This window comes from Manacus candei, unplaced genomic scaffold (assembly GCF_025592945.1).
Source record: "Manacus candei isolate 608988 ecotype Guabito, Panama unplaced genomic scaffold, ASM2559294v1 h1tg000007l, whole genome shotgun sequence".
Classification (NCBI taxonomy): Eukaryota; Metazoa; Chordata; class Aves; order Passeriformes; family Pipridae; genus Manacus; species Manacus candei.
Genome location: NW_026138055.1, coordinates 6951301 through 6977830, shown reverse-complemented (window position 1 = coordinate 6977830; position 26530 = coordinate 6951301). Strand labels below are relative to the sequence as shown.

Below are 26530 nucleotides of genomic sequence, written 5' to 3'. Positions count from 1 at the left end.
CGTGCACATCCAGTGCCTGTTATAGGAATTGCAGAACCATCCAGGTTGGGAAAGTCCTCTAAGATCGTGGAGTCCAACCGTTCCCCCAGCACACTCAAGGCCATCACTAAAATATGTGCCCAAGTGCCACATCCACATGGCTTTTAAATCCCTCCAGGGATGGGGACTGGAGGGGAGAGGGACTGAGGCTGCTGTGGCATCGCAGATGGGAGCTGGTGAGAATGAAATAGGGAGCTGTGGGATAGTGGAGGTGGCAGATACAGTGCACAGCAAGTGCCTGGAGGAATGAGACCATGGCTGTGGGAGTCTTCTTCTACCTCCCCAGGCATCGGTGGGCCATGGGGAAAGTTTGGAAACCCCTGCCAGAGTCTCGCCAAGAATTCAGGGCTGGAAAGTCATCCAGACATCTGCAAATATCCCACGGTGACTTCAGATCCAAAGGTGTGTGTGCAAGGGGAGGTGCCACTGACCACACTGAATGCAGGAAGGGAACCTCTTGGTTTGGTAGAACCAGCTCCAGCTGTCAGCACCATGGTGCTGAGTCCTGATTTTGGTGGTGCATCCCTGGAGCTGTGCATATGTGCCTGGGGGGTGACAGGGTCACTCCCCACTCTGGTCTGTCTTCACATCAACCCATGGGGTGCAGAGATCCCCCAAATCCCATGTCACTGCTCTGTGTGGAGCAACACGGCCCTGGGCCAGTCCAAACCCAGGATGAGAAAGTGCAGCTGGCAGAGGGGAACCAGCTGATGAAATCTCAAAGTGCCCCAAATGCTTGAGGAGACCCAGTCAGACCCTCTGCTCCTTCTGCAGCATTTCCCATGAAGCTCTTTTTGCATGAGGCATGTTATGCTGAGCTAGACTGGGATCTGCCCAGCCTTTTGGGATGCACACCACCAACTTTTGGGCTTCAGCCACTCACAGAAGGGCTGGAGCGAGGGGATATTTCCATCCCACTGCACTCGGACAGATTATCCAGTGCTTTTCCCTGCTCTGGAATAGAAAATTTCAGCTCATTTGCCTCCTATAACCTTTTTTTTTTCCTTTTTTTTTTTTAAAGAAACCCTTTCCAGCCCAGGAGAGCTCAGTGCCACTCGTGAGAGAAGGTCTCAAGGGCAACACAGGAGCAGGGAGCAGGAACCAAGAGTGAATTTTGACAATGAAGGGAGTGACCTGTAGGTTCCCCAGGAGAACTGGCCATGCCACTCACCAGTGATCTGGAAAAAGGCAGGAACAGAGGCTATGTCCCTCAGAAATTACACAATACCCAGGTGAGTCTGGGCTTGGGGACGTGGCTGCTGGCACCATCCCCTTGGCTTGTTTTTAACAGGTCACCCTTGTCCCTCTGTCAAGGTAAAATAAAACAAAGCAGGATGGAAAGGTACAGACAGGGCACGAGGCTGGCAGCAGCCCTGCCCTAGCCCTGCTGGGATCTCACCTTCCAGCAGCACTGTTTTCCACCTCCCTCTTGGCCTGGATTTCTGAGCACAGGTTTCGGGGTCGGAGAAAAAACATTCCCTCCAGCTCCAAGATGATGTAACCCCGCCCCTGAACTAACTCAGGAAAGATTTACCCAGAAAAACCATCTTTTCACTTCCAACAACATTGAAACACAATACTTGGACATTACTGACAATAGAATTCTTTGCCCTGGGGGTTGTTGTTATTTGTTTTTTTTCCAAGCTGAAACTTTGGATATTTTTCCCCTCCTTAATTAAATTTGGTTTGCTGCAAACCCCTTTTTGGTGCCTTTAGTGTTCCTGTAAAGGAACAGGGCCCAGGCTGCAGCTTTGTGCCCGTGGCTCCAAGGCTAAACAATACCACAGAGGGGGGGAGTGGAGGGTAAACCCAGCTAATCAGGACTTGCCTAATAGTACTGAGTGCCTAATGAGGAGCCAGGGACTGTGCTTCCTGGGCTGGATTTGGCTGGAGGAAAATGCTTTGTGGTCTCAACACCAGGTTTGAGACGGCTCAGTTCCCCCCAGTGTGCTGCAGGAGAGTTTTCTCCCTCCTGTGAATCCATCCTCAATGGCCACGGGGAGGATCTGTGAGGGATCCATGGGGACCCAGGGGTGTTGGAGGAGCTGAACAAGATCCTGGAAGCAAAAGGATACAGCGATTCTTTTGCTTGAAGGGAGATCCTTAAAATCAAAGCCCTGTTTGTGCCTTAATTTTCCTAAGCAAAGCCACTGAAGGGCCCTGCCTGCTCCCCTAAGCTCCATGAGGAGCTGGGGGGTATTTTAGAGATTGGCTTCAATAAATAGCAGCGAATATTCCACTGCTCTGCCCTGGAGACCCATCTGGATTGTCTCCATCTGTGCTGCTACACCCCAGCCCCAGCCAGGGTGTGGGTTTGTGAAGGGCATGGGGTAGGGAAGGCACCCCACACCTCAGGCCTCTCCTTGGTTAATAGGGAGGGAGATTTGGGGTTCAGTGCTGAGGCTGTGGGGTGCAGAGCTGGTGGGTAAATGGGGGAGTTGGGTGCTGGGACACAGGTTGGTGGCTGGGCGTGCACAGAGACGGGGGTGTGGGTGGGGGCCCAGATGTGCACAGTAGGTGGGTGCAGCTGTGGGAGGGTGTCTGGACATAAACAGTAGGGTTCAGGTGTGGGTGCACATCCAGACATGCACAACAGGTGGGTTCAGGCGTGGGTGCACATCCAGACATGCACAATAGGTGATTTCTGGTGTGGGTGGGTGTCCAGATGTGCCAGGTAGGTGGGTGCAGATGAGTCTGTGTGAGGATGGGAGGTGGGTGCTGAGGCCAGTGGGTGCTTCTGTCCCCTGTTGAGAGCCAGGGCGTGCATAGGGCAGCCGGGGACCGGGGCTAGGGCCTGTACCGGTGCTGTGCCAGTGCCAGTGTTGAGTCTGGATTCGGGTCCGGGTCCAGGCTCTCGCTCCCGTGCCGGTTCCGGGCCCGAGTCTATGCCCGTGTTCAGGTCCGGGTCAAGGGCTGTGCCGAACCGGGGCAGGGGCTGGGTCCGCATTCGGATCCATGCCCAGGTGCGGTGCCGGGTCCGTGCCCGTGTCTGGATCCGGGATTGCGGCTGGGTCCAGGGCGGGGTCCGGGTCCTTGCCCGGTTCCGGTGCCAGTGCCGGGGCTGGGTCCGTGTCCGTGTCTGGCTCCGTGTCCGGGTCCGTGCCCTGGTCCGAGTCCGGGGCTGTGCCGGTGCCGATGCTATGCCAGTGCTGTGCCCGGGGCTGTACCGGGTCCGTACCCGGCTGCGGGTCCGGGGCGGGGTCGGTGCCGGGTCCCGGTCTGTGCCGCATCCGTGCCTGGTCCAGGTCCGTACCCGGGTCGGGGCCGTGCCAGGGCGAGGTCGGTGCCGTGCCCGGTGCTGTGCCGGGTCCGTGCCGTGCCGGGGCGGGTCCGGGGCCGTGCCCGGTGCTGTGCCGGGTCCGTGCTGTACCCGGGGCTGTGCCGAGGCCGTACCCGGGGCTGTGCCGAGGCCGTGCCCAGGGCTGTGCCGGGGCCGTGCCCGGGGCTGTGCCGGGGCCGTGCCGTGCCCGGGGCTGTGCCGGGTCCTGGGCCGTGCCCGGGGCTGTGCCGGGTCCGTGCCGTGCCCGGTGCTGTGCCGGGTCCGTGCCGTGCCCGGGGCTGTGCCGGGTCCTGGGCCGTGCCCGGGGCTGTGCCGGGTCCGTGCCGTGCCCGGGGCTGTGCCGGGTCGGTGCCGTACCCGGGGCTGTGCCGGTGCTGTGCCGGGTCGGTGCCGTGCCGGGTCGGTGCCGTGCCGGGGCGGGGTCGGGGCCGGGGCCGTGCGGGGCCGGGCGGGCGCGGGGAGGGCTCAGCGGCGGCGCCTGCGCGGGGCCGTCGCGGAGCTCCGCGAAGTTCCGCGGGGCCCGGGGAAGTTTGGGCTCGGCTCGGCTCGGCCCCGGCCATGGCCTTCCGCCGGCGGGCCAAGAGCCACCCGCTCTTCAGCCAGGAGTTCCTCATCCACAACCACGCCGACATCGGCTTCTGCCTGGTGCTCAGCGTCCTCATCGCCCTCATGTTCGAGGTGAGAGCCCCCCCTCCATCCGCATCCCCCTTCCCCGCCGGGGCCGGCTGTGTGTGTGTCCCCACCCTGTGGACCAGCTGACCCACCTCGTTCTGCACGGGGTGTCCCCCCCCGGGGCTGTCTGGGCTCGGGGGGGTCCGCACCCCGGCCAGGAGCCGCCATCCCGCTTGGGGAGGGGGCTCTGCGGTGCGGGACCCCTCCGTCTGGGGGGGCACAGCGCCGCCTCATTCATTCCCTGTATCTCACCCACCACCAGAGAGGTGTGTGTCCCACAAATTCCTTTGGGGACCCAGCCCGGTGCCGACTTCTGGAGTGGCACATCCTTCTTCCCCTGCTCCAGCCCTGCCCGGGGTCCCTGGTTTGGGAAGGGGCAGCACAGGGAATGTCAAACCCCCTTTTCCAAACCCACCGCTGCTGCAGGGATGTCCCAAGCACTGAAGTGGAGCGCATCAGCCTCACACAGAGAGAAACCAAGCCCTGGCCGATATTCCCAGCTCTTGGAAATGGGAAGAATTTTTTTTTTTTGCCTTTTTTTCCCCCATTTTTTCTTCTTCTTTAACATTAGCCATTTTCCAGGTATTTTCTCCGCAGCCAGCGCCGTGGGACAAGCACCGGGGGCTCCTGGGCCTCGGGCAGGACACCAGCGGTTCCCTGGCCTTTCCCCATCCTGGCCATCCCACCTTGGGCCATGAGAAGGCATCCCCGCTCCTCCATGGGATACCTTCACCCGGAGCCCCCCCCGGGAATGCCGCTGTCCCGCCAGCGCCATGCCCGGAATGCCGCTCTCCCCCTGCTCCGGCTCCTTCCCTCCCAGCTTGCTTTTTTCCCTTCCCTCTTCTCGGGGAGGAGACGGGAGGCCGTGTGGCTTCTCTTGGCTCCGGGCACCCACGGCCGAGGCTGCGAGCCCGTGGTCAGCGGCACAGCCGGGCCGGACCCCCCCTCTTCCCCCGCTGAACCCTCCCCTCCAGCGCAGTGCCACGTTTCAAAGCAAATCCGGATGGGAAAGGGGTGGCCGGGGGGCCTGGCGGAGGAGGAAAGGCTCCTTCTTGCAGCAAATCGCAGGAGGAGGAAATCCATTTCCTTAATTCCCTCCCGCTGGAGCCCCCCTTGCTTTTCTCTTCCCCCCTTCCTCCCCCCACCCCTTTTTTTTTTTTTTTTTTGCTGCGAATGCTTTGAATGAGCGAGTGGCTTCCAGCACTCAAACCCCCTTTCGATGTACTTGTGCATATATATATATATATATTTTTTTATTTAAGGGTTTCAAAACTAACCCAAGAGGGCCAGCTGCATTCCAAAGCCACATGCAAATGATGCAAAGTTGGGCTGCAAGTTTCATTGTGGTACTTGAAAAAGAAAAAAGTCGTTGAGGTCTCGTTTCTATCTCAGGGTTTCTCCCTGCAGGTGGTTTTTTCGGGATGCTGGTGCCTATGGTTGCATGTCAGGAACCCCGTCCTGGAGAGGTGGTAGCTGGGCTTGGGAGTGATTTTGGCTTGATGTGATGCTCTGAGGATGGTTTGAAATGTGATGAACCCCCCTGTGGAGGTGCCAGCAGGGAGGAGTTTGTGGTGTTCCTGATTTTTTAGTGTCTTTTAATTAAATCTCCCTGGGATGCTGAAGGCAGCAGTTTGCTGCTCTCCCCGCAGACCTCAGGGAGACGGTGCTCGCCGTACTGGGGTGGGTTCCAGTGCTCCCTGTGCACTGCCTGGCTGCATCCCCTCCTGGCATCATCACAGAATCACAGAACCATGGAATATGCTGAGTTGGAAGGGACCCATCAGGATCATTGTATCCAACTCCTGGCCCTGTACAGCATACCCCAAGAATCACACCATGGACCTGAGCACGGGGTTTGAGACAGCTCTTGATCCTTGTGGGTATTTTATTTTATTTTATTTTATTTTATTTTATTTTATTTTATTTTATTTTATTTTTATGGTTATTTCTTCTGCTTTCTTTTCCTCTGGAGGAGAAATCAGGCTCTGCTCTTCCCTAGCCCTCCAAACCATCCATGCCCATTTGTGCCACCCCTCTGTGGTGATTTTTGGTGGCAGCTCGGATATTTCTGCCTTTTGACACCTTTTCATCTCCTCCTTTGCCATGATGAGGAGGACACGTCACTGTCCCTTCTTCTCCTTTCATCCCTGCTTCCCACCCCACAGCTGGGCTTCCACCTTCCTGATGCTGGTGGCCACAGCCAGGCTCAGGCTCAGCGGAAGCGGCCGAATCCTGCTCACAATAGGCCGTTTCCTGCAGGGGAGGTTTCTTTGGGAAGACACAAATAAGATTTTTAACCTTTTCCCAGGCATCCCCCAGGAGTTGAGTGCTTCCTTGCTCCAGCACCCTGCTCAGGATGATGCTGGAGGGCTGCTGGGTGTCTCCCTTTCCCCAAGCAAGGTGCACCCTGAGTATCCTTTTAGGTGCCCAACCTTTCCCCTCCAAACAGATTCACCAACCTGGGAATTCCTCCACAGCAGGGAGCAGGTACATGATGGGATTTGGGGGCACAAAGTGTGGCATGAGGCTGCTCACTGGTGTTACGGGTGCGTTGGATTTGATTATTCCAGTGTTTTAGATGATCATAGCATTGCTCAGAGAGGGAAATCCCGGGCTTGGAGGGGGTTTCCCTAAAAAGAGCTGTCCAGAGCTTGGCACTATGCAGTGTTTTTCATTCCCAGCCTGCCTTAAGCCTTCAGGGTGTGAAACACACCTGGTGTGTGTCTGTGTGGTGCCAGGGAGGGATTTTGCCACGTGTGTGGCTGCTGGAGCACGGAAAGAAAAGCCTCCTCTTTTTTTTTTTTTTGGTGAAAAACTATTTTAAGTGATAGAAACACGAAACAGGTGCTTCCCATCCTCCTGCAGAAATGGCTTTGCATGTATTTTTCCACCCTGCTTTGCAGAAAAATGAAGCCAAGGCCAGGCTGGGTTTAACCTGCAGCTGGCTGGTGACCTGTGTCCTGTCTGGGGTGGGTCAATCAGTGGGTTGAGTTTGGGGAAGACCTCACTGATTTTGGGCAAGTTCCTGTGTTAGATGGGGACTGCTGCCGCAATCTCTAAAATGGGGAAACTAAAGCTCAGTTTTACGCATGGGGTGATGATAAGAAAGCGATAATAGAGTTAAAAACCCATTGTTTTATGAGAGTTGCCGTGGCCTTGCTGGGCTTTCCCCTGTGGGCAGAGTGTGAGTCACGGGCTCCCAAACTCTGGGTTGTGACACTGTCAAACGAAGGCGGCTGACGAATGAGCTGCTATTTCCAGGCTTCCTGCTAAATATACTTCCCCCTTCCCGGTCCCCTCCGTAGTACTCTAAAAAATTAAGGCCTTCTTGTTGTTAATGCGGGAAAACAAAACATGTTTCTGCCTCCCCTGGTCGTTTCCAGATGTGGGAGCTGAGGCCATGCTGGCGGCGTTAAGGGCTGGATAGATGGGGAAGAAGGGGAAAAAGGGGGGAAAAGAAGCAGAGTTTAGGTTTAGTTTTAAAAAGGGAATAAACAGGAGGGACTGTGAGGCAGTGAAAATCATGCTGTGCTGAGGGATGAGCGTTTCTGTGGGAGCAGAGGGGCTGCGCCGCCCTCGAAAAGGGTTTTTTGTCACAGCCAGATGTTTACTTTTAAAGGCTTTGGTCCAAAGTTTGGGCTTTAGTTTACATATAGGGCCTGTGTCAATCCATACCGTGGGTCAGCAAGTTTGTCTTTCAAACTCTGACTGGTTGGGGGAAAAATACCCCCACATTGTGAGAGAAGCCTTCGGACAGCGTTTTATCTGTAATTAGTTTGAGCTGTTTTTCAAGCCCTGGAAATATTTTCCCAGCTCTGACTGCAGAGACTCCCCCAGCCTCCCCCACCAGAGGCTTGGAGCTGCTTCCTTCCTGCAAAGTGATTTTAATTCAAGGAGGACCGTGGGGCAGGCAGAGTGCCTGGGGGCTCCTGGCTGGGGTAGAGACAGGGACTGCAAATCCCACTGGGATGAGGCTTTTGAGAAGGGAAACAGGTTTTATAGAATCCCAGAATGGTTTGGGTTGGAAGGGACCTTAAAGATCATCTCATTCCATCCCCTGCCATGGGCAGGAACACCTTCCACTATCTCAGGTTGCTCCAAACCCTGTCCAACCTGGCCTTGAACACTTCCAGGGATGGAGTGTCCACGACCCCTCTGGGCAAGCTGTTCCCCGAGTTCATAGAGTGCCTGGTACCTCTCTGTGAAAGATGCTCAAAAATTATCCCTTGTTCCTGAACATATTGGTGTTTAGTTGCAGCAGGTAGATTTTGGGAGAGGTGCTAAACTGCCTGGATGCATGTGCTTAAATCCCTTTATTAAAAGCCACTTGCTTATCTGCACAAGTGTAATTGGGATTTGGGTTTGGACTCTTGGAGCCTTTTGTGGCAGGGAAAAAACAGCATTTTTTAAATTGCTGGATGGGGCTTGGAGCAACCTGGTCTAGTGGAAGGTGTTGGAACAAGACAATCTTTAAGGTCCCTTCCAAACCAAGCTGTTCTGTGATTCTAAAAAAGAGTAGGGAGAACTTTGCTGCTCTGTATTAAACAGCAATTTCCAGGATGGTGGGTTTTTGGATTTTTCCAGTCACCACATTATCAGGAGTAATGCCTAGTGGTAGATAGTAGATGCATAGTAAATAAAGATGCATAGTATGATAGTGCTGGGGTTGTTTGGCTTTATCCATTGCTCTGCCATCAAGGGCTGTGAGGTGGATGTGCTGGTTTGATTTTTAGCCATGAGAAGCAGCCTCATCGCTGTCCTGAGCATCACAGGAAACTCTGGTCTTGATGGACACGTGGAGTTTTGTGTCTTCACCATCCGTCTGCCCTTTGGTTCTCACATTAGTGGCTTTAACCACCAGAAACCCACTCACTGCTGAGGATGCTGTTCCCTCTGCATGACTGTAGAGAGCTCCCAGGACAACTGCTTCCCAAATTTACCTGGTTCAGGCACATAGAATCATAGAACTATTAAGGTAGGAAAAGACCTCTGAGTTCATCGTGTTCAACTCAGCTCTACCAAGCCCAACACTAACCTGTATCCCCAGTTACCACATCCCTCATGCAAGGCAGGATGAGGAGCATCTCCTTCTGCATAGAGATGCCCTTAATGCTGGGCAAGGAGCAGATGAGGAGTGGATGAGGAAGGTACAGCCTTTCCTACATGGTCCCTGCTCTGTGCATCCCATGGAGACAAACCCCTCTCTCACCCTATAAAAATTGTGCAGGGGAAGGTTTAAGGATTTTAATAGCCAGTTGGATATTGGGAAAAATGTCTTCACTGAAAGGGTGCTCAGGAATTGGAACAGGCTGCCCAGGACAGTGGTGGAATCACCATCTCTGAAGTGTTCAGAAAACATGTAGACATGACACTTGTGGACATGGGTTAGCGGTGGGCTTGGCAGTGCTGAGTTCATGGTTGGACTGATCTTAGAGGGCTTTTCCAACCTAAATTATTCTATGATTCTATGAATTCCACTTCTGCCAGCAGCAGTTTGGTGGCAGCTCTGGCTCTTGTCCTGCCCTGAAGGGCAGGAGCATGCCTGGCACTTCCTTTCCCACACCAGCATCTTGTTTCAGAACAAACAGGCAGCAAACGTCTTGTGCCTCTGAATAATCCTCATGTTGCTCTTCCTGTTCCAAACTTCTGCTTTCTCTGGCTGCCTGTGAAATGCTCAGTGCAATCCCTAAAGCTTTGCCATCCCTGGTGCTCGTTGCTCCTCCCTAAGCCAAGGAGACCTGGTTTCTGCCTTGCAGGGGAGCTGGAGGTGCCATTGCTGGAGGTCACAGTTCTGGCATTCCCTGTTTTCCAGGAGGCTTAAGCTGCTCCGTGGTGTGTCTGGCACTATACACTACTCAGGGCTGTGTAGCAATGGGTGCACCATGGGTGCTCCCAGTTGATATAGTGGACGGGATACTGAGGGAGTTATGTGGGAATTTGAAGCTTGATGTTCACTTGCTGGAGCTCAGCCATGACCTCGTTCAAGTCCCCTGTCCCTCTGTGCCCGCTGGCAAGGGGCATGTCATGAGAAACATCAACAAGATGCAGGTCCCCCCATGGATGTGCAGCATGTCCCTCACCTTCCAGATGGAGGAATGTAGCAGTGTCCTGCTCAGGGTGGTTCATCTCATGTGTTTCATGCTCCATCTGCTGCTAGAAGCAATGACTGTCTGAACCAAGATGTCCTTGTGGTGGTGCCTGGAGGGGCAGGCTCCCTGGCCAGGTGTGTGTTTCATAGTCTGTGTGAACACTTCCCAGCTGGTTGCAGGAGAAGGAAATGCCTTTGGTGCCTTAGAGGAGACCTTCCCTCCATGTAAACTCTGTAAGATGGGAAGGTTGGATGCCTGGAGTTCATATTTGGCCACTGTAGCACTTCAGTGAGTGGCTGCAGGTTTGCCTGGGCTCCCTCATCTGTCAAATGGAGCAGACAAGCAGTTTGTCCTTGGAAATCGGTCTGTCAGGAGCCTGCCTGTGTCCAATAAGTTACATTTATCTTTTGCAGTAAAATATTTTACTTAGACTTTAGAAAACGACTCCCTACCCCTCTGTAATGAAAGGTGAGGGGGTGCAAAGGTGACGGCTGAAGCTGCTGGTGGTCTTCCAGCCTATAGGAAGCAAAGGAGGGTGTGGAGATGGGACAAAGCGTTGCTTGATGCTGGACTGGATGGATGAAACCATCACCAGGCCCTCTAGAAAAGAAGATTAGGAGAGTCCTTGCAAACTGTGTTGGGGCTGAGCGCTGTGCCGGCTTTTCTTCCCACCTTGGAGATACTCCAGAGTCATTTTCTTGGACTCACAAGTCTGGCCTATGACCCCTTCAGCAGGTTAGGAGGCTTCATCTGGAGATGATGTCTTCTTTCCAGCTGTTTATAGCTCTGGATGTCAGCCAGGTACTTGGGTAGCTGTAAATCCTTCAGTGCCTGCTGCCGTCAGCACTTCCATGACACGTCCACCCACCTCTGCAGCATCACGGCCACCGCCGGCTCTCTGTGTTTGTATCATGCCCTGCGCCAGCTTGTGGTGGGGTTTGGATGTGAAGTCCAGGTCCTGGATGTGCTGTACCGCTCTGGAATGAAGCAACTTGGCTTTCCTGGCCAGCAAGGTCTGTAAGAGCCAGCAGTATCTCCTTAAGCCAGCTGAAGGCCGGGCGATGCGCTTTTTCCATCCCCACCCCAAACTCTGCCCGTGGTCTCCATATCCTGCAGCAGAGCCTTTCTTGCATCTACTCCTCCACAGAAAGAGCACAACATGTGGGATTTCCTTTTTTTTAAGTGGGAAAAAAAAATTAAATCCCCAGACATCCTGAAAAGATGCTGTGTAGTTTTCTGTCCCTCGCCTGTGCCAGCAGAGCAGAGCCACTGGCTGGTTGCTCAATGCTCATGGGGGCAGAATGGGAATACTTGGAAAAGCCCCTGTGTCCCCCCCACAAACTGTGGAGCAATTTCCAGCTGGGATTTTAATAGCCTGCAGCTCTGGAACAGTGGTAGCTAGGTCTGTGTGAAATGCAGCTCATCTCCATCAGTGTTGGACGGACATGGGATTTTTTGGGGCTGCCTGTGTATGAAGGTGGGTGCTTGCAAAGCGTTGGAGGGTTGGCTGGGAGCCCTTGGAAAGGTAAAAATTTGATGACCTGCTGCCACTGTGGGGTTGGATGGGATGAAGACACGTTTGCTGTCAGATGTCTGTGCACTGGGCTCGAGGGTGTGTTGATCTCAGGGGTGCAGCTTTGGGGCATCCTGTGGATGCACTGGGGTGGAATGGTGTGCCCCCTTCCCACAAACCCTCCTACTTCATTGCTGGGAAGGATCATTCCCTTGAATTAAAAGCAATTTGGACAGGACCAGAGAGAACAGCATGAAGCTGTTTCTGGAGAGGTTTAGGCTGGATATGAGGAAAAAGTTCTTCCCCCAGAGGGTGGTTGGACACTGAACAGGCTCCCCAGGGCAATGGTCATGGCCCCAAGGCTGCCAGAACTCAAGGACCTTTTGGACAACACTCTCAGGGACCTGGTGGGATTCTGGGGGTGTCCTGTGCAAGGCCAGGAGTTGGACCTCAGTGATCCTTGTGGATCCCTTGCAACTCAGGTTATTCCATGATTCTGTTCTGTGATTCAATAAATGAAGAGTGAGCAGGACAGCCCTGGTTTGCAGGGGCCCTGATGTGTCATCCCAGGCTTTTTTATTCCTTTTTTGTACATGCATCTGGAATCTTGTGGGTAACTAGCATGAGGTTCAGCATGTCTGTCAAAGCTGCTTTTCCCCTGCCCTGTTGGACCTTCATAGATGCCTGCATGGACCCTAGAGGGGTCCAGCCTCACCAAGTGGAGGAGTCTCCACAAGTATGTGGAGCTAAATCCATGTGTAGCCAGTCCATAAGGTTTTGCAGCCTCTGAGTTTTTCATGTGTGGGTGCTGCCATCCCTACTCAGGCTGGATTCCCAGTGTGGCTGCCCAAGTGGATGGGAATGAGGGCTAGTTTTAATTAATGCAAATAGCCAGTTGGGTCAGTTCCCAGTGTCCCTTGAGCAGCAGGTCACATGTGAGGATGGTCCATGCTCCTGGAGGGATGCTCCCTGTCAGGTTGGCTCATGGCTTTTCCAGCTGTGTTGTTTTTCCAGGTTTCTACCTCCTTTATACCTCTCTTTCTCCTTCCCAAATCCCAAGTTTCTGTTGTCAAACCACTTCTATTGCAATCTCCTTGCTTAAAGATGTTTCTGCAAGTGAAGCAGGTGCCTGTACACCTCCCTGGACAATTTACCTTTCCCTTTGTGGTAGGAAAAGAGAGTAAATGGTGGCAGAGGAATGGAATCAACAACTGATTTGCTTTTTTCCCCCTCTGTGTGTCTTTAACAGGTCACAGCCAAGACTGCCTTCCTGTTCATCTTACCTCAGTACAATGTTAGTGTGCCTACAGCAGGTAAGAGATGCCTCTGCTCCAGACACCCCAAGGGGAGGATTGAGTCGTGGTCTGTCCCAAATCCTCTTTGCCAGCTGGCCCGGGCTCACCCTGTACTGATCACACTGCCCAGGCTCTTGTCTGGTGGTAAAGGAGATGTCAAAAATAAGATATTTTGGGAAGAAGCAAAGTTTGAGCAGCTCAGAGCACTCTGATCATGTCTGCCAGCCCTCATGCTGCCAGGGTTGGGAAGAAATGCTTTCCAGGGGGTTTTGGGGCTTCCTCTGTGTTTCTGCCATGGCCAGGCTGCTCTGTGCTCCCTGCAGGGTGAGGATTCTACTCCAAGCCCGGTCAGGCAGGATCAAACTGCCTGATTGCATGCCTGGAGTAGCTCCATGTCCTGCTGAGGAGCGGGAGGGATTTACCTCTTTGCTAAGCAGCAGGGGCTGCACAATAGTTCCTACCTTGCTGATTTTTGGAGGGATGGAACAAGGTGAATGTGTGGAGGTGCACGTGGTGCACAGCACAAGGCAGGTTATGGGCCTGGTTCACATGGAGTAATTTGAGGAGGCTCCGAGGTGGTGCAGCTCTGAACCAAACAGACCAGAGGATGTGCCCCAGCTGCCAGCCAGGAGGCAGCTGGAGGCTCGGCCCCTGTTCATATTTTGGCTGCTGGTTGCTACCTTCCTGGCCCAGAGCCCCTCTGGATCTGGCAGCGATCTGGGCACTGGCGTGGAGACAGCAGGGGGAGGTTTGGGTAAAGCTCAGGATGAGCCAAACGCCTGGGGCACAGAGCCTGGCTTGGTGGCAGAAAACTGCAGTTAATTGGGAGTGTTTGAGTAATCATCCAAAGAAAGAGCAGGGTGTTGGGATTAGTGGGACTACAGTGAGGCAGACATGCGGAAGATAAAAGCTCTGCCCTTAAAATCTTTGAACGTTGAGGCTGAAGAAGTCATCCAGCTCCCAGATTAAATTGGTCTGTGCTCCCCTATGGCACAGTCCAGACAACTTCCTGCTGGTTTATAAGGGATTTATTGTTTCCTGATGCCAGAAAACTCAGGGAGGGCACAAAAACACCTCACCAGAGCCAGGTAATGGGGTATCAGTATAGAGCATGAGGTGGCTGAGGCCTCGGGGAGAGAGACCTTGATGCAGTAGCTTGTTTGGAGGAAGGGTTATTGCTCATCTGAATTTTTCCAAGGTTGTTTCACATCCCTCACAGCTCCTGCTAGAGCAGCTTCTGAGAGAGGAGAGACGAGGCAGAGCAGTTGCACATGTGCACGATATTATTTTCTTGGGACTTGCAATTCAATCTTTTGCCTTGCTGTGGGATACAGGCACCATGTTTACCTCTGGGCTTGCACAGCACTCAGCCCAGGCTTCTATAGACAGGGTGTTTTCATATCCTTTGCCAGATGTTTTCATAAATCCTGTTCAAATCTTAAAAATCTGAACTGAAGCTTTGCTCAAGGGTAAACAGGGCTGGTGACAAGATGCTTTCTGCAGTGCACCACAAGGACAGCAGCTTTCTTAAATCTGCTTCTTCCCCATAAGCTGCAGGGCTGCAAATAGCCACCTAAATGCAGCTGTCTGGGGTATTTTGGGTGCTGTTGGGTCTCCCGTTGCTCCAGAGGAGCATGGCCTCTCGTGGGTCCTATTTGTCATCCTCCATCCCCTTGCTGCTGTCTCAGATCTCTTAATAGCACAAGGCATCTGCATTTCAGCAGCTGAATCCTGCTCCAGCAGCTTTCAGGAATGTGTGGAAGAGACTGGGTGCTGGATCATAACCGAGGGGGTGGAAATACCATCCTGAACCCTCATGTTCCCAGTGGGGCATCCCTGATCCCATCACCTGCTTCAGCCTTCCATGTGTTCATCCCTGCAGGCTGATAAGTTCCTGCCTCCATACCCGGGCTGTCCCCAGCCCTTCATCTCTGGCAGGGGAAGCTTGAGGTGTCCTGAGTGTCACCTCCCTTGAGGTGTGTAACTATTGGAGGAGAAACCACCCACCTCTGCCGTGAACTAACCCTGGATGGAGCCCTTTCTTCCAGCCACTGGCACAGTAATGACCTCTCTCCGGTGTCCCCATATTGGGAATAACCCCCCTGCCCCACTAACCCTTAAACCCTCACCTGGAAATCATTTGGGTCATGGGGATTTGATCCACTGTTTGGTGTTTTGCAGATGGGGAGCTGGTCCAGTATCACTATGGGCTGAAGGATCTGGTCACCATCCTCTTCTACATCTTCATTGCCATCATCCTGCATGCAGTGGTGCAGGAATACGCCCTGGACGTGAGTGCCATTCCATGTCTTGAGCCACCAGAAGACCTCAAATCCCATGGTCCTGCTGCAGTTAAATGCTGTTCTGTGGGTTAAGGTGGTGATTATGAGTGAGCCTTCACCTCTGGAGGCTGCTTGGGATGAGGAGCAGGAGGAGGAGAGAGGGTTGATGACCCGGTGGCTCATGTGTTCTTGGTTTTTTCTCTCTTTCTCTGCTCCTTCCCAGAAAATCAACAGGCGTCTGCATCTCTCCAAGGTCAAACACAGCAAGTTCAATGAGTCAGGGCAGCTGGTTGCCTTCCACCTCACCTCTGTGATCTGGTGCTTGTACGTCGTGGTGACGGTAAGGCACGGGAATGGCTGGGATTTGGGTTGCCAAGGGGGAATTTGGGGTTTCTGGAGCACAAAATCCCACTGGGAGCAGAGTCCCCAGCCAGCCCCTGGGCCAAAACGGGCACATTTCAGCAAGTTTAGTTTTCAAGTGTGGTGGATCTTTCCAGCCACTGAGTGAGGGCAGTTTTGGGAGATCCTTCTCCTGCACTGTGCAAGGCATAAGCTAATGGGATGTGAGATATTTTGGAGCTGGTCTTCAGAAATCCTACCTGGTCTCATCATCTCCATCTGCTGCTCCAGATCATCTTTCTCAGATTCTTATTTTCCTCTTTATTTACGTTCAGTGCTTTGAGGTTTTTGGATGCCTTTTGCAGGGTTGTGGGGCTAATGGGCAGATTTTTGGGATCCCTCTTTGTGGTCCCTTTCCTGGCAAGCTGGCAGTAAGGGGATCGCTGAGAACAGGAAAGCCACGCTGTTCCTTGGGTGCATTGCAAATGTGTCAACCCAAAACTGCTGGGAGAAGAAATCAGAGGGGAGGAAGGGAGAGGGAAGAACAGGTGTTGTGGCTATTTTGGAAGTGTGAAGTGATGATGCTTTGCTGCCTGCAGCCATTGGGGTCCAGCTGGGGATGGATCCTTGGGGACAGGTCCCCTCCCCACTGCCTGGGGGGGTCCTACCAGCTCCAATTAGAGTACCCCTTTCAAGGCCAGCATTTCAGAGGTCTGCTGGCACTGCCTCTGCCCTATGGGGCTCTGAGGAGGGAAACACTGGTAACACAGTTGATGCTGCTGGTTTTGGGCTCCCCTTTCCCAGTGCCAGACCCATCCCTCACTAGCTGCGGGGCTGGAGCCTCCTCACTGCCGTTATGTGCTCCCCAGACACCCCATGTGCTCAAAGCAGGTCACCCTTCACAGCACTTGCACTTCCCCTGGCCTCCCCCAGCTGAAAAAAGGGCTTAGGGCAGACAGGGCATGGATGGTGGTGACTCAGCAGGACAAGTTTCCCATGCCAACACCTCCTTACAAAGCCCAGTGCAGCGTGCCCGTGGCAGGAGCAAGAGGGGAGCCACATCCTGTAACCTGCCCTGCAAGCATAAGTTAAGAGGTGGAAAATCAAACTATCCAATTGGCATAATAAATTGGTTCTGTAGGTGTTTTCTGTTTCCCTTTCTTGTCAGTAGTACTTCTGGTTGCTTAAGTGATACTTGGTTGGACAGGCCAGTGAGGGAGAAGCCCCTGCACACAGTTACAGGCATCTCACCCCCACGCCCCCAGAGCATCCCAAACCCCAGAACATCCTGTCCTGAACATGGGAACATGTGTGCAACCGAGCAAGGAGCCTTCAGCCCCCAAACACAGGGCCTGGAGAGATTTTATGGGGGTGCTAGAGACCCAAAAATGTGTCTGAGCTTTGGTGAACTCAGCCTTGGCTCTCGCAGGGGACACGTTTTTTTCTGCAGGCTGGGTGTCATCCCCAGTTCCTTTTTTCACTGTAACATCAGCCCACCCTGTCACAACCTGTTTCTTTTGCTGAAGCCTTGCATCTCTTCTCTTTCTCAGGAAGGATACGTATCAAACCCCCGGAGTCTGTGGGAAAACTACCCGCATGTTTATCTTCCGTAAGCACTTGCGAGGGTATTTTGTTCCGGGGCTGACCACTTCCTTCCTCTCCACGGTTTTCCCTGTGGCTGGGAGAGGGGTGCTGACAGCACAGCACCCTTTGCATGCACCCAGCTGCAGGGATGCTGCAGTGAGGTCATGAGGAATGGTGGATATCTCGTTTGTGAGCCTGGGGAGGGTGTTCCGGAGGGTTTCCCCCGTGAGGAAGGTCCTGTGAGCCTGGTTACTCATCCTGGCTGTTTTCTGCATCACCTTGGGCAATTCTCTTTGCCCAAACCCTTTTTGGGTTTTTACAAAAGTGAGGTTTGCTGAGGGCATGGAGACCACAGCAGGAGCATCTGGATAAACTCCAGGTGTGGCTATCTCAGCTCAACAGATAATTTCAGCCCGGAAATGATGCCTCCTAAATCCTGTGGCTTCAAAGCAGTGGAGGGATTGCCCAATGCTGCCCTGCCACCCAGGTCCTTGGGGTCCTGCCATGCCCTGGGTTGGCTCTCATGGATCATCCCTGCATTTCAGGTTCCAGGTGAAGTTTTTCTACCTGTGCCAGCTGGCGTACTGGCTGCACGCCCTGCCAGAGCTCTACTTCCAAAAAGTTCGCAAGGTGAGAGCCAGGTGGGCGACCTGGGGATCCCACACGCTGGATTTTGGGAGAGGGAGCTTTGGGAGAGGGCAGGTGAAGAGGGTTGAGAGGTTGACATGGCTCTCTGCCCTGCCAGGAGGAGATCCCCCGCCAGCTGCGCTGCATCGCGCTCTACCTGGTGCACATCGCCAGCGCCTACCTGCTCAAGTGAGTCACCTCCCTCTGCACCACATCCTGCTCCAGGGATGGGGCTGAGCAGCTCCTTTTGCAGTGGGAGTCACCTGAGAGTCATTCCCACCTGGGGTGGGAGGCTTAAAGGGAATAAAGTGGAGTGTTTCAGTGGACAGTGACTTTTTGCACAGGCGGGTAGTGATAGGAAAAGGGGGAATGTTTTTAAACTAAAAGAAGAGAGATTTAGGTTAGATATTAGGACGAAATTCTTTCCTGTGAGGGTGGTGAGGCTCTGGCACAGCTGTGGCTGCCCCATTCCTGGAATTGTTCAAGGCCGGGTTGGATGGGGCTCTGTGCAACATGGGGTAGTGGAAGGTGTCGCTGCCCGTGGCAGGGGGTTGGGACTGGATGATCTTTAAGGTCCCTTCCAACACAGATCATTCTATGACAAAAAGCAGAGCAGCCTTGCCAGCAGTTAGGGGTTTGTGTTGGATTCCTACTGGTTTGGGCTGTGCTGATGGTTTGGGGACAGGGATTTCCCCTGCTGCTGCAGAAAGGCCTGGCTTTAGGCTAGTGCTGCAGCTCAGGAAAGGCAGGGGAGAGGCTGTAGCTGAATTTGAAGGATGAAGGTTGACCAGTGATGACTTCTTCTTCCTCTTCCCTCCTAGTTTAACCCGCTTGGGGCTGATCCTCTTGCTGTTGCAGTACTTGGCTGAGTTCTTCTTCCACATGGCCCGGCTGGTTTACTTCACGGATGAGAACAATGAGAAGCTGTAAGCAGGGGAGCTGCCCAGGGCTTCCACCTCCTCCAGAGCCTGGGAGAGCCACATGGCTTGATCTCAGTGCTGGGAGCTGCTCCTGCCCACAGCTCTGCTTGTCCCTCCCACAGGTTTAATGTCTGGGCTGTCGTGTTCGTCGTCACCAGGCTCTTCACCCTCACCTTGTACATCCTGGTCATCGGCTTTGGGCTGCCACGGGTGGAGAGCCAGGCCCTGGATCCTGAGAGAGGGAACTTTTTCAGCTTCCTCTTCAACAATATCCTTTTCAGGTAGGAATGTCTGCTGTGTCTTCCTTGGCTGTATTATCTCAAGGTGGGTTTTGCCGAGTTTGGAAGTCACAGAATCACAGAATGGTTTGGGTTGGAGAGGACCTCAAAGCTCTTCTCCTTCCAACCCTGTGCTATAGGCAGGGACACCTTCCACTGGACCAAGCTGCTCAGAGCTCCATCCAAATGTCAGTGGGGATCTGATCTTGGTTCCATTTAGGGAAGGTCCTAATGAGCTGAAGGGGTGTGAAGGAAGCAAGAAGGGGTTTAAAGGCTACAGAGGAGAAAAAACATCAAATAAGATGTTCATTGAATGAAGTTATAAAGCATGAGTCTATCCTAGAGAAAGGCTTACAGGCTTTCCCTGCTTCACCTTTAAGTGCATTAACACAGATGTGGTTAAGAAAAATGCATTTTCCCTTCTGCTTGGACATGTTTTGCTCTCTGTTGACATGGGAAGCAGCATATGGGATGGGCTCCTCATGCCTTGCAGTCTGTTTGTCAAGACTGGGAGCCTTTCTCGGCCATAGAGCAGCTTTGGGTTCAGTTCAGAATTTGCTAGGCCTGGTCATTCCCAAGCTTTTTGAAGACATGGAGTGCTGGCACACATGAAGATCTGGGGGACTTTCTTAGCTCCCTTCCAGCCACATCCATCTTTTAGATGTACAGAGAAGTTGGGAATGTCATACCTTGACTGTGCAGAGTGTGGCTTGGGCAGTGCTGGTCGAGATTATCCTGTTGATCCATTCTTGCCCTGAAGTTGTAACAATCAGCAATGCCCTGAGCACCTGAGAGCTTTGTGATGTGGAGGGAAAGGGGAGTGGCTGCTCTTTGCTCAGGGGATGGCAGGAAGGAGAGATGGTGGCAGCTGTAGGGATGGCACCTGCCACCCGGGGGGCCACCAGCCCCGGTGTGGGTGGAAGGCTGGGTCGGGCGTGGCCTCGCTGCTCTGTTCTCAGCCTGCCTCTTCTCCGCCCCTGCCAGAATGAGTGTGCTGCTGTTGGTGTGCCTCTTCCAGGCCTCGGTGATGTGGCGCTTCATCCACTTCCAGCTGCGGCGCTGGAGGGAGTACTGGAACGAGCAGAGCAGTCGGAAGCGAGTCGCTGCCGCCACCACCGGCACCAAGCAGCAAACCAAGCTGCTCAAGAGGGACTCGGGTGAGTGCTGGGATGGGTGGCACCGTGGGAGGTATCAGTCCTGTGGCTCAGCACCCCCTCAGGGGGTCCCCAGCAGCGTCCTGGCGTAGTGGGAGCTTTCCCCATGTCTGTGGGCCAGGCCTGAGAGGGTTAATGGTTTGGCTTGTGCAAGGGACAAAGTTTCCTCTTTCCATAGGATCACAGAATCAATTAGGTTGGAAAAGACCTCTGAGGTTGTCGAGTCCAACCTGTGGATGAACACCACCATGTCAATTACACCATGGCACTAAGTGCCACATCCATGTGTTTCTTGAACACCTCCAGGGATGGGGACTCCATCACCTCCCTGGGAAGCCCATTCCAATGCTTAATCACCCCTTCTGTGAAAAAATGTCCAACCTGAACCTCCCTTGGCACAGCTTAAGGCTACGTCCTCTTGTCCTATCGCTTGTTCCCTGGGAGTAAGCCCGACCCCCACCTGGCTCCACCATCCTGTCAGGGAGTTGTAGAGGGGGATAAGGTCACCCCTGAGTCTCCTTTTCTCCAGGTTAAACAACCCAAACTCCCTCAGTCGCACCTCATAGGACTTAAACCTCTAGACCCTTCACCAGCTTCATTGCCTTTCATTTCTGTCCCCAGGTTACCATGAAAACGGGGTGGTGAAAGCAGAGAACGGCACCTCACCTCGAACCAAGAAGCTGAAGTCGCCGTAGAAGCCAAGGGTTGTCTCCTGGGGAGGAGGGCGAGATACCAAGACTAAGCAGCCCCTCCTCCTGGTCCTCACGGGCGGCGTCTTGAGTGGCTTGGAAACCAGTCATCTTCCCAAGGTGTCTCTCGCTCTCCTCCCTTCCTCTCTTGCTCTCTTGAACCATTTGCAATAAAACCAAAAAGGTCCCTTTCCCCTGCTCCTTTCCCCTCATAGGAACCTTTTCCAGCCCTCTTGGTTTTGCCTTCCTCTGTTTGATGGTAAATCAGTGTGCAATTTTGGTTTTTTTTTCTTTTCTATTTTAGTGTTTGGTTATTTTGGTTAATGGTTACAAATGTGTCGTAGACGGTTCCAAACGATCCTTTTTTCTCCCACAGCATGTTCCTCCCCTCTCTCTTCATGGTGCTTCCCTGAGTCCCTGAGACAGGGCCACGACAGCTTGAAGGCACCAAATGCATGTTATGGGAACAGGTTCCTGGGGGAGTGTGCTGGGGCTGTGAGATCCTGAGGCCCTGGGGCACTCTCAGGTGAGATGGGGCCAGTGCTCGGCAGGGTGGTGATGCTGCAAAGAGAGAGCAGGGTCTGAGGGAGGAACCTCAGCCCTGTCTTGTCTCATGATGGACCCCTGGTTATGTGGGGCTTTTCTGACCCCTGGTTTTGAGCTAATTTTGGAGAGCTGGGCAGCAGAGAGAGGAGAGAATTTCCTTCTTCATATGGAAGGCCCACCTCCCAGCCTCTGCTTGCCCCAGCTCTTCTGGTACAGCTGGGTCTCTCTTGGCTGCCCTGTGGTTTTTCTGGACCTCCCAGCCCCAAGAGCTGAGCAGCTCTGCAGCTCACAGTGCCTTGTCATGGGGCAGCACCATCCTCAGGTCCAGGTGAAATCTCGAGTCCTGCCCCACTCTGAGCACTGGCCTAGCTCCTGTCAGCCCAGGCCCTTTGCCAGCTTGTCTGTGCCCCGTGGACCTGGTGTTCTTGTGGCTCCTGACCATGTCCAGATGACAAACTGGCTGCTGCAAAGGGTTTTCGCATCAATGGGACTGTGCCCCTCATGCTGTCACCTCAGCCTTCCTCATCCCTACCGTACCAGTCCAGCCGTGCCATCGGTAGCCACCAGCTTCACTCTTTGTTTCCAAAGGATACAGTGCTTGTATCCACCCAAGGTGCTATCAAATCCAGGGTTTCTTCCAAAAAACTAGCCCCTTCATCCCTTTCTGAGCTGTGAATGAGATGACAGGGAGGGAAGGGGAAGGAAGCCAGGGCTGCAAGGAGCAGCTTGTGTTTTAGGAAAAGCCTGACTTGTGACGGTAGCTGTTGGCAGATGGAGTTGTCTCAAATCTACCTCAGAGGCCATCTGTTGCTGCAGACCACTTTCCCCTCTTGCTCCTGCCCGCTGCCACCTCCATGTGCTGGCAGAAGCTTTTGTGGAAAGCCAGATCCCACCGGCTTGATCCCTTGCTGCTGAGGAGCAGCATCTGCGTGGGGTTTCGTGGGTCAGTGCCATCTCACTGAACTTCTTTGGGGTGCCACACACCAGGCTGGGTTTGGCAGGTGAGCAGAAGTGGCACCCTTCACCCCACACTCTCCTCCAGGGCAGTCCCTAAGCTGGGCTTTGCTGTTGGTGCCTCTTGTGCAGCGAAGTCGGGCGTAGCTTTAGTTCTGCTTTGCCGCCGCAGGAACAGGTGACTCGTGTGTTCCCTTGGCTGGGCGAGGAGAGAGGGCACAGGGCTGGGGGGAGCTGGGGTGCTCTTCCATAGGCAGTCCAGGATTGATCCTTGGCATGCCCCTTGCTCAGCCCTTCGGGCAGCTGAGCTCTGGCTCTCTCCCAGTGCAATTTCAGCTTGAGGCTGGCGCAGGTGTTCTTTTCATCACTTGTGTTTTGAGGAATGGGTGAGAGTTGATTTTCTGCCCCTCTTTGAGTTGAGTTGGGGTTTTTCCCTGTTTCTGTGGATGCCTTTTGTCCCTTCCTTCCCCTCTCCTTGTTGGGGATGCACTGGAGGGAGAAAATGTTCAGGGATACGAGGACAATTGGTCAAATTCCTGTTGATCCTCCATCCTCACGACCTATGAGTGTCAAACAAGAGATATTGGCAGGAGAGGGTTTCCCTCTTTCTCGGGGGAGCTGAGGAAGGAGGTTGGAGCAGAGCCCTTGGAGGTATCTTGCAGTTGCTCCTCACAGCCCGTGCTGGGTCAATAACACGCATTTTGGCTCAGAGACAATGGCAGTACCCACGGGGCAGCGAGACCAGGGGGGGAAAAGAGCTTTATGTTTAGGGAGGACGTGGAAAAGGTCTAGTGTGAGAGGTTTTTCCTTCCTCTTCCCCTCCCCAGCCATCCACTGCCACGTGCCCTCCAAGAGCGACTGCTGGCCGGGATCTGTCCGGAGCCTCGGCCGGTCCTTTCCGCAGAGCCGGTGCCTCACAGCAGCTGAGCTGTTGACTCTGTTAACATGCGACACCTAACAGCCCCCCAAAAAGCTGGCTGCTGAATGATTCCTCCTGCCTGCCTGCTTTGCTTCAGGCAGCTTTTCCACTTGCACAACGCTATCTCTTCGTACAGTAGCCGATGATGCTTTGTATCCCAAGTGCCTTATGTTGTAGCCTCTCTGTACTTTAGCAATAGCTGAACACCCTCCCTCTTTAATATGTATGTACAGCATATGCTACGTTTATGTGTTTTTTTGTTTTCTTTTTGATAGAGCTACCAGGAAAAGGGATAGTTTGTTATGGAAGCATTTCCATGTGTTCTTTCTGTCATTTGTTTTTTTAAACCTATAGGCAATGGGGCTTTTTTTTGCCCTCCCCTATATTTAGTGCTCAGAAATCCCCATCCTTCTGTTAGACTCAAACCTGGCAGGTTGTTTTTTTTTTTAGGATGAGCCTTTGTTGTGAGGCAATATCCACTGTCATCCTGGAGATTTGCAATCCCCTCTCCATCAGAGGGGCTGCTCCTGTCTCTGTGTTCTAGTCCAAGCACAATCCCTCAGCTGCAAGCCCACAGTAACTGCTTCTATGTCCGTGTCATTTCTCAGCAGATCGAGCCTTCTTTTCAGCCCAAAGAGCTTTTTTCTTTCCCAAATGGAGTGTTTTCCTTACAAGCCCTTATTGGTCAGTCTGTCCTTGACAGCTCTGTGTATTAAATGCCACGAGCTCACTTCCCTTGAGTGGATGCTCTTCTCATGCCCCATCTTGTCAAGCCCTGTGTCATCTGCAGAAAACACCATAGAATTGTTGGGTGAGGTTGGAAAACACCTCCAGGTTAATAAAAATCCAGCTTTTAATCCAACACCAAGATCCAACCCCACACAGGAGCTCTTGTCCACCACAGTGCAGAAGGTGATGGAGACTATCCAAAACTGCAGGTCTTTACTTCCAGTGTGACACTATTGCTTGCACCCTTCCCATGGGCTTGAGGCTGCTTTTGTAGTCTGTGTCCATTATCCATCCTAAGGAGATCAGGAATTGAGTAGCCTGTGAATTCTGGGGTGAACCATAGTGTTCTCCTGTCCTAACCTAGAAGAGCTGTAAAATACCAGCAATAGTTCTCTCTTTCTGTCTTTAGGTAGTCAGAGAACGGGCTTGGGAAGAGGAAGGGGTGGAGGAAGAACAGATGTAGCATTTCACGTACAATTTTTGAGTGACACTTATGGGGCATTACAGTCGCGTTTTGTCTTGTTGTTGTTGTTGTTTAGGATTCTTTCTTACTCATCCTGTTTGGGCTAGTAGTAGACAAGTTCCAGTCCCCCTGTAGGTCCCCTTACCTTCAACCCACTGTTTTAAAATGTATGGTAGGCTTCCTTGTTGGAGGGAAGAGTGGCTACTCTAAGATGTCTCTTCCTTGCCTCCAAGTGACTCTGGAAGCTTGGAGCTACCCTGCCTTTGCTGCAGTGCCTGCAGGTTCACAGCAGCCTCAGGCTCTTGCCTTTGGTAGATGGACCCCAAATTGTGTAAACAGTGGATAGAAATGATGGGGTTTGATTTACAGCCCAAAAGGTTGGCTTGGTAGGTTTTATACCCAAGTGAAATATGTTCCTTTGGCTCTGGGCTGTGTGTGGAGTTTTGCTGGGAAGAATGGCTGTTGGAAAAGCCAGGCAGAGGCATGTAGTTTCTCCTCAAAAATGTTGAACTCAATGGATCAAACTTCAGCAAAGGAACTCGAGGAAAATTTCTCTACTTCCGTATTTCCTGATTTTTGAGTGGGTGGGGGGAATTAACAGTCTCTGTTAATTTTATCCTGTTCGTTTCATTCTTTCTGTTACTTCAGTTTTTGTACGGATTTTGTTTGTTGTTGTTTGTTGTTAAATGACTTGTGATAAACTCAGCAAAAGTATTTTTCTGAAATAAATGAATAAAAGGCATAGATTCTTCCACTGCTGCTGTCCAGTGATGCTTTATCACTCCTAAGCTGTACATGTGGCAAAGCAGCTGTGATGGGTTAGACTGGTCTTTTCTCCTGTCATACCAGGCTAATCTGTTCCCTTTGCAGCGTCTTGTGTTCTCCTCTTCGTGGAATCATGGAATGGTTTGGTTGGAAGGGACCTTAAAGCTCATCTGTCATGGGCAGGGACACCTCCCACTATCCCAGGTTGCTCCGATCCCCATCCAACCTGGGACAATTCCAGGGATGGGGCAGCCACAGCTTCTCTGGGCAACCTGTGCCAGGGCCTCACCACCCTTACAGGGAAGAATTCCTTCCTCCTAATATCCAATCTAAATCTACCCTCTCAGCTTAAAGCCTTTCCCCCTTGTCCTGTCAATCCATGCCCTTCCAGCTGGGCTTCATCTTCCCACATTTCCCATGTCCACAACACAGGCAGCTGCTCCGGAGGTCGTTACTTGTGGCTGCCTTCATCACAGGGAGTGGAGGAGAAGGGTATTTGGAGGAGATGATTTATCTGATGTGGTTTAGGCGCATATTTTTTGGTGAGTTAAATTGTATACTTTGTGCAGCTGGCCCAGGGATACGACATGACTTGGCTCAGGATTAGGTTACTGTTTTGTAGCATGTGCAGAAAAGAGTTTCAGACTTTCTTTTCTACAGCTCCAGTAATTTCATCCGTAATCTCCTGGTCTCTTGAAGAGTGAGGTGGACCAGAGATACCTGGAGTGATCCTCAGTCAGAGTGATCAGCAGCACAAAATGGACCCAGAAGGGAAGAGGAGTGACCTTTCCAAACAAGGGGAGCAGGAGGGAGCTGTCATGTGGAGACTCAGCTGTCTGAGGGGAAGTGAGAATCCACAGCACAAAAGCTGGTTTAAAGAAGCATTTTGTTCTAAAGAGCTTTGTTCTCCTCTGTGTGCATGACAGCTGCCTTTTTATTTGTGCTCCATGGCAATACCTGGCAGGTGACATTTGGGGTGATAACATCCCTGCCACATTTACCTTCGTGGAGAGATGAGTAATGTGACTCTAAGTGGAGCACAAGTGTCATAACTCTATTGCTATGCCAACTGCCAGTATTCCCTTTTCCTTGGAGCCCTGCCTGGTGAGATGACAGGCTGCAGAAGATGGGTTTAGATGGTATCTCAGTCCTAAAACCATTCTCCCAACCTTTTGTTAAAAATGTGCAGAGCTGCTGTGAGCAGATTTGTGTCCAGACCCCTGCTATCTCCAGATAGCTAAACTCACTACCCCATTTCGAGTAAATCCAAAATGTCACTTTGTGGAGTTTTCCCCCCTCCCTTATTTTAATCCTTAACTATTCCAGCCATTGAGGTAATTCTATTTAAAACAGATTTACTAACACTTTTATAGCAACTGCATTTTTATTGCAA

At 52.7% G+C, this 26530-nt stretch overlaps 2 protein-coding genes across 2 annotated transcripts; one reads left to right on the top strand and one right to left on the bottom strand.

Moving 5' to 3' along the window:
* Nucleotides 1-2945: 2945 nt before the first annotated feature.
* Nucleotides 2946-3879, bottom strand: LOC127481648 (skin secretory protein xP2-like). Its single transcript, XM_051811163.1, has 2 exons — nt 3293-3879; nt 2946-3258 (listed from the first exon to the last, which is right to left on the bottom strand). The coding sequence occupies exons 1-2, from the start codon at nt 3877-3879 to the stop codon at nt 2946-2948; spliced, it is 900 nt and encodes a 299-aa protein (XP_051667123.1).
* TRAM2 (translocation associated membrane protein 2) lies at nt 3798-25126 on the top strand. The gene is made up of 11 exons (XM_051812755.1): nt 3798-3997; nt 12843-12906; nt 15070-15179; nt 15394-15510; nt 17060-17118; nt 17639-17723; nt 17839-17909; nt 18542-18646; nt 18763-18921; nt 19903-20075; nt 20694-25126. Exons 1-11 carry the CDS (start codon nt 3878-3880, stop codon nt 20765-20767), a joined length of 1137 nt encoding a protein of 378 aa, XP_051668715.1. The 5' UTR covers nt 3798-3877; the 3' UTR covers nt 20768-25126.
* Nucleotides 25127-26530: the final 1404 nt, after the last annotated feature.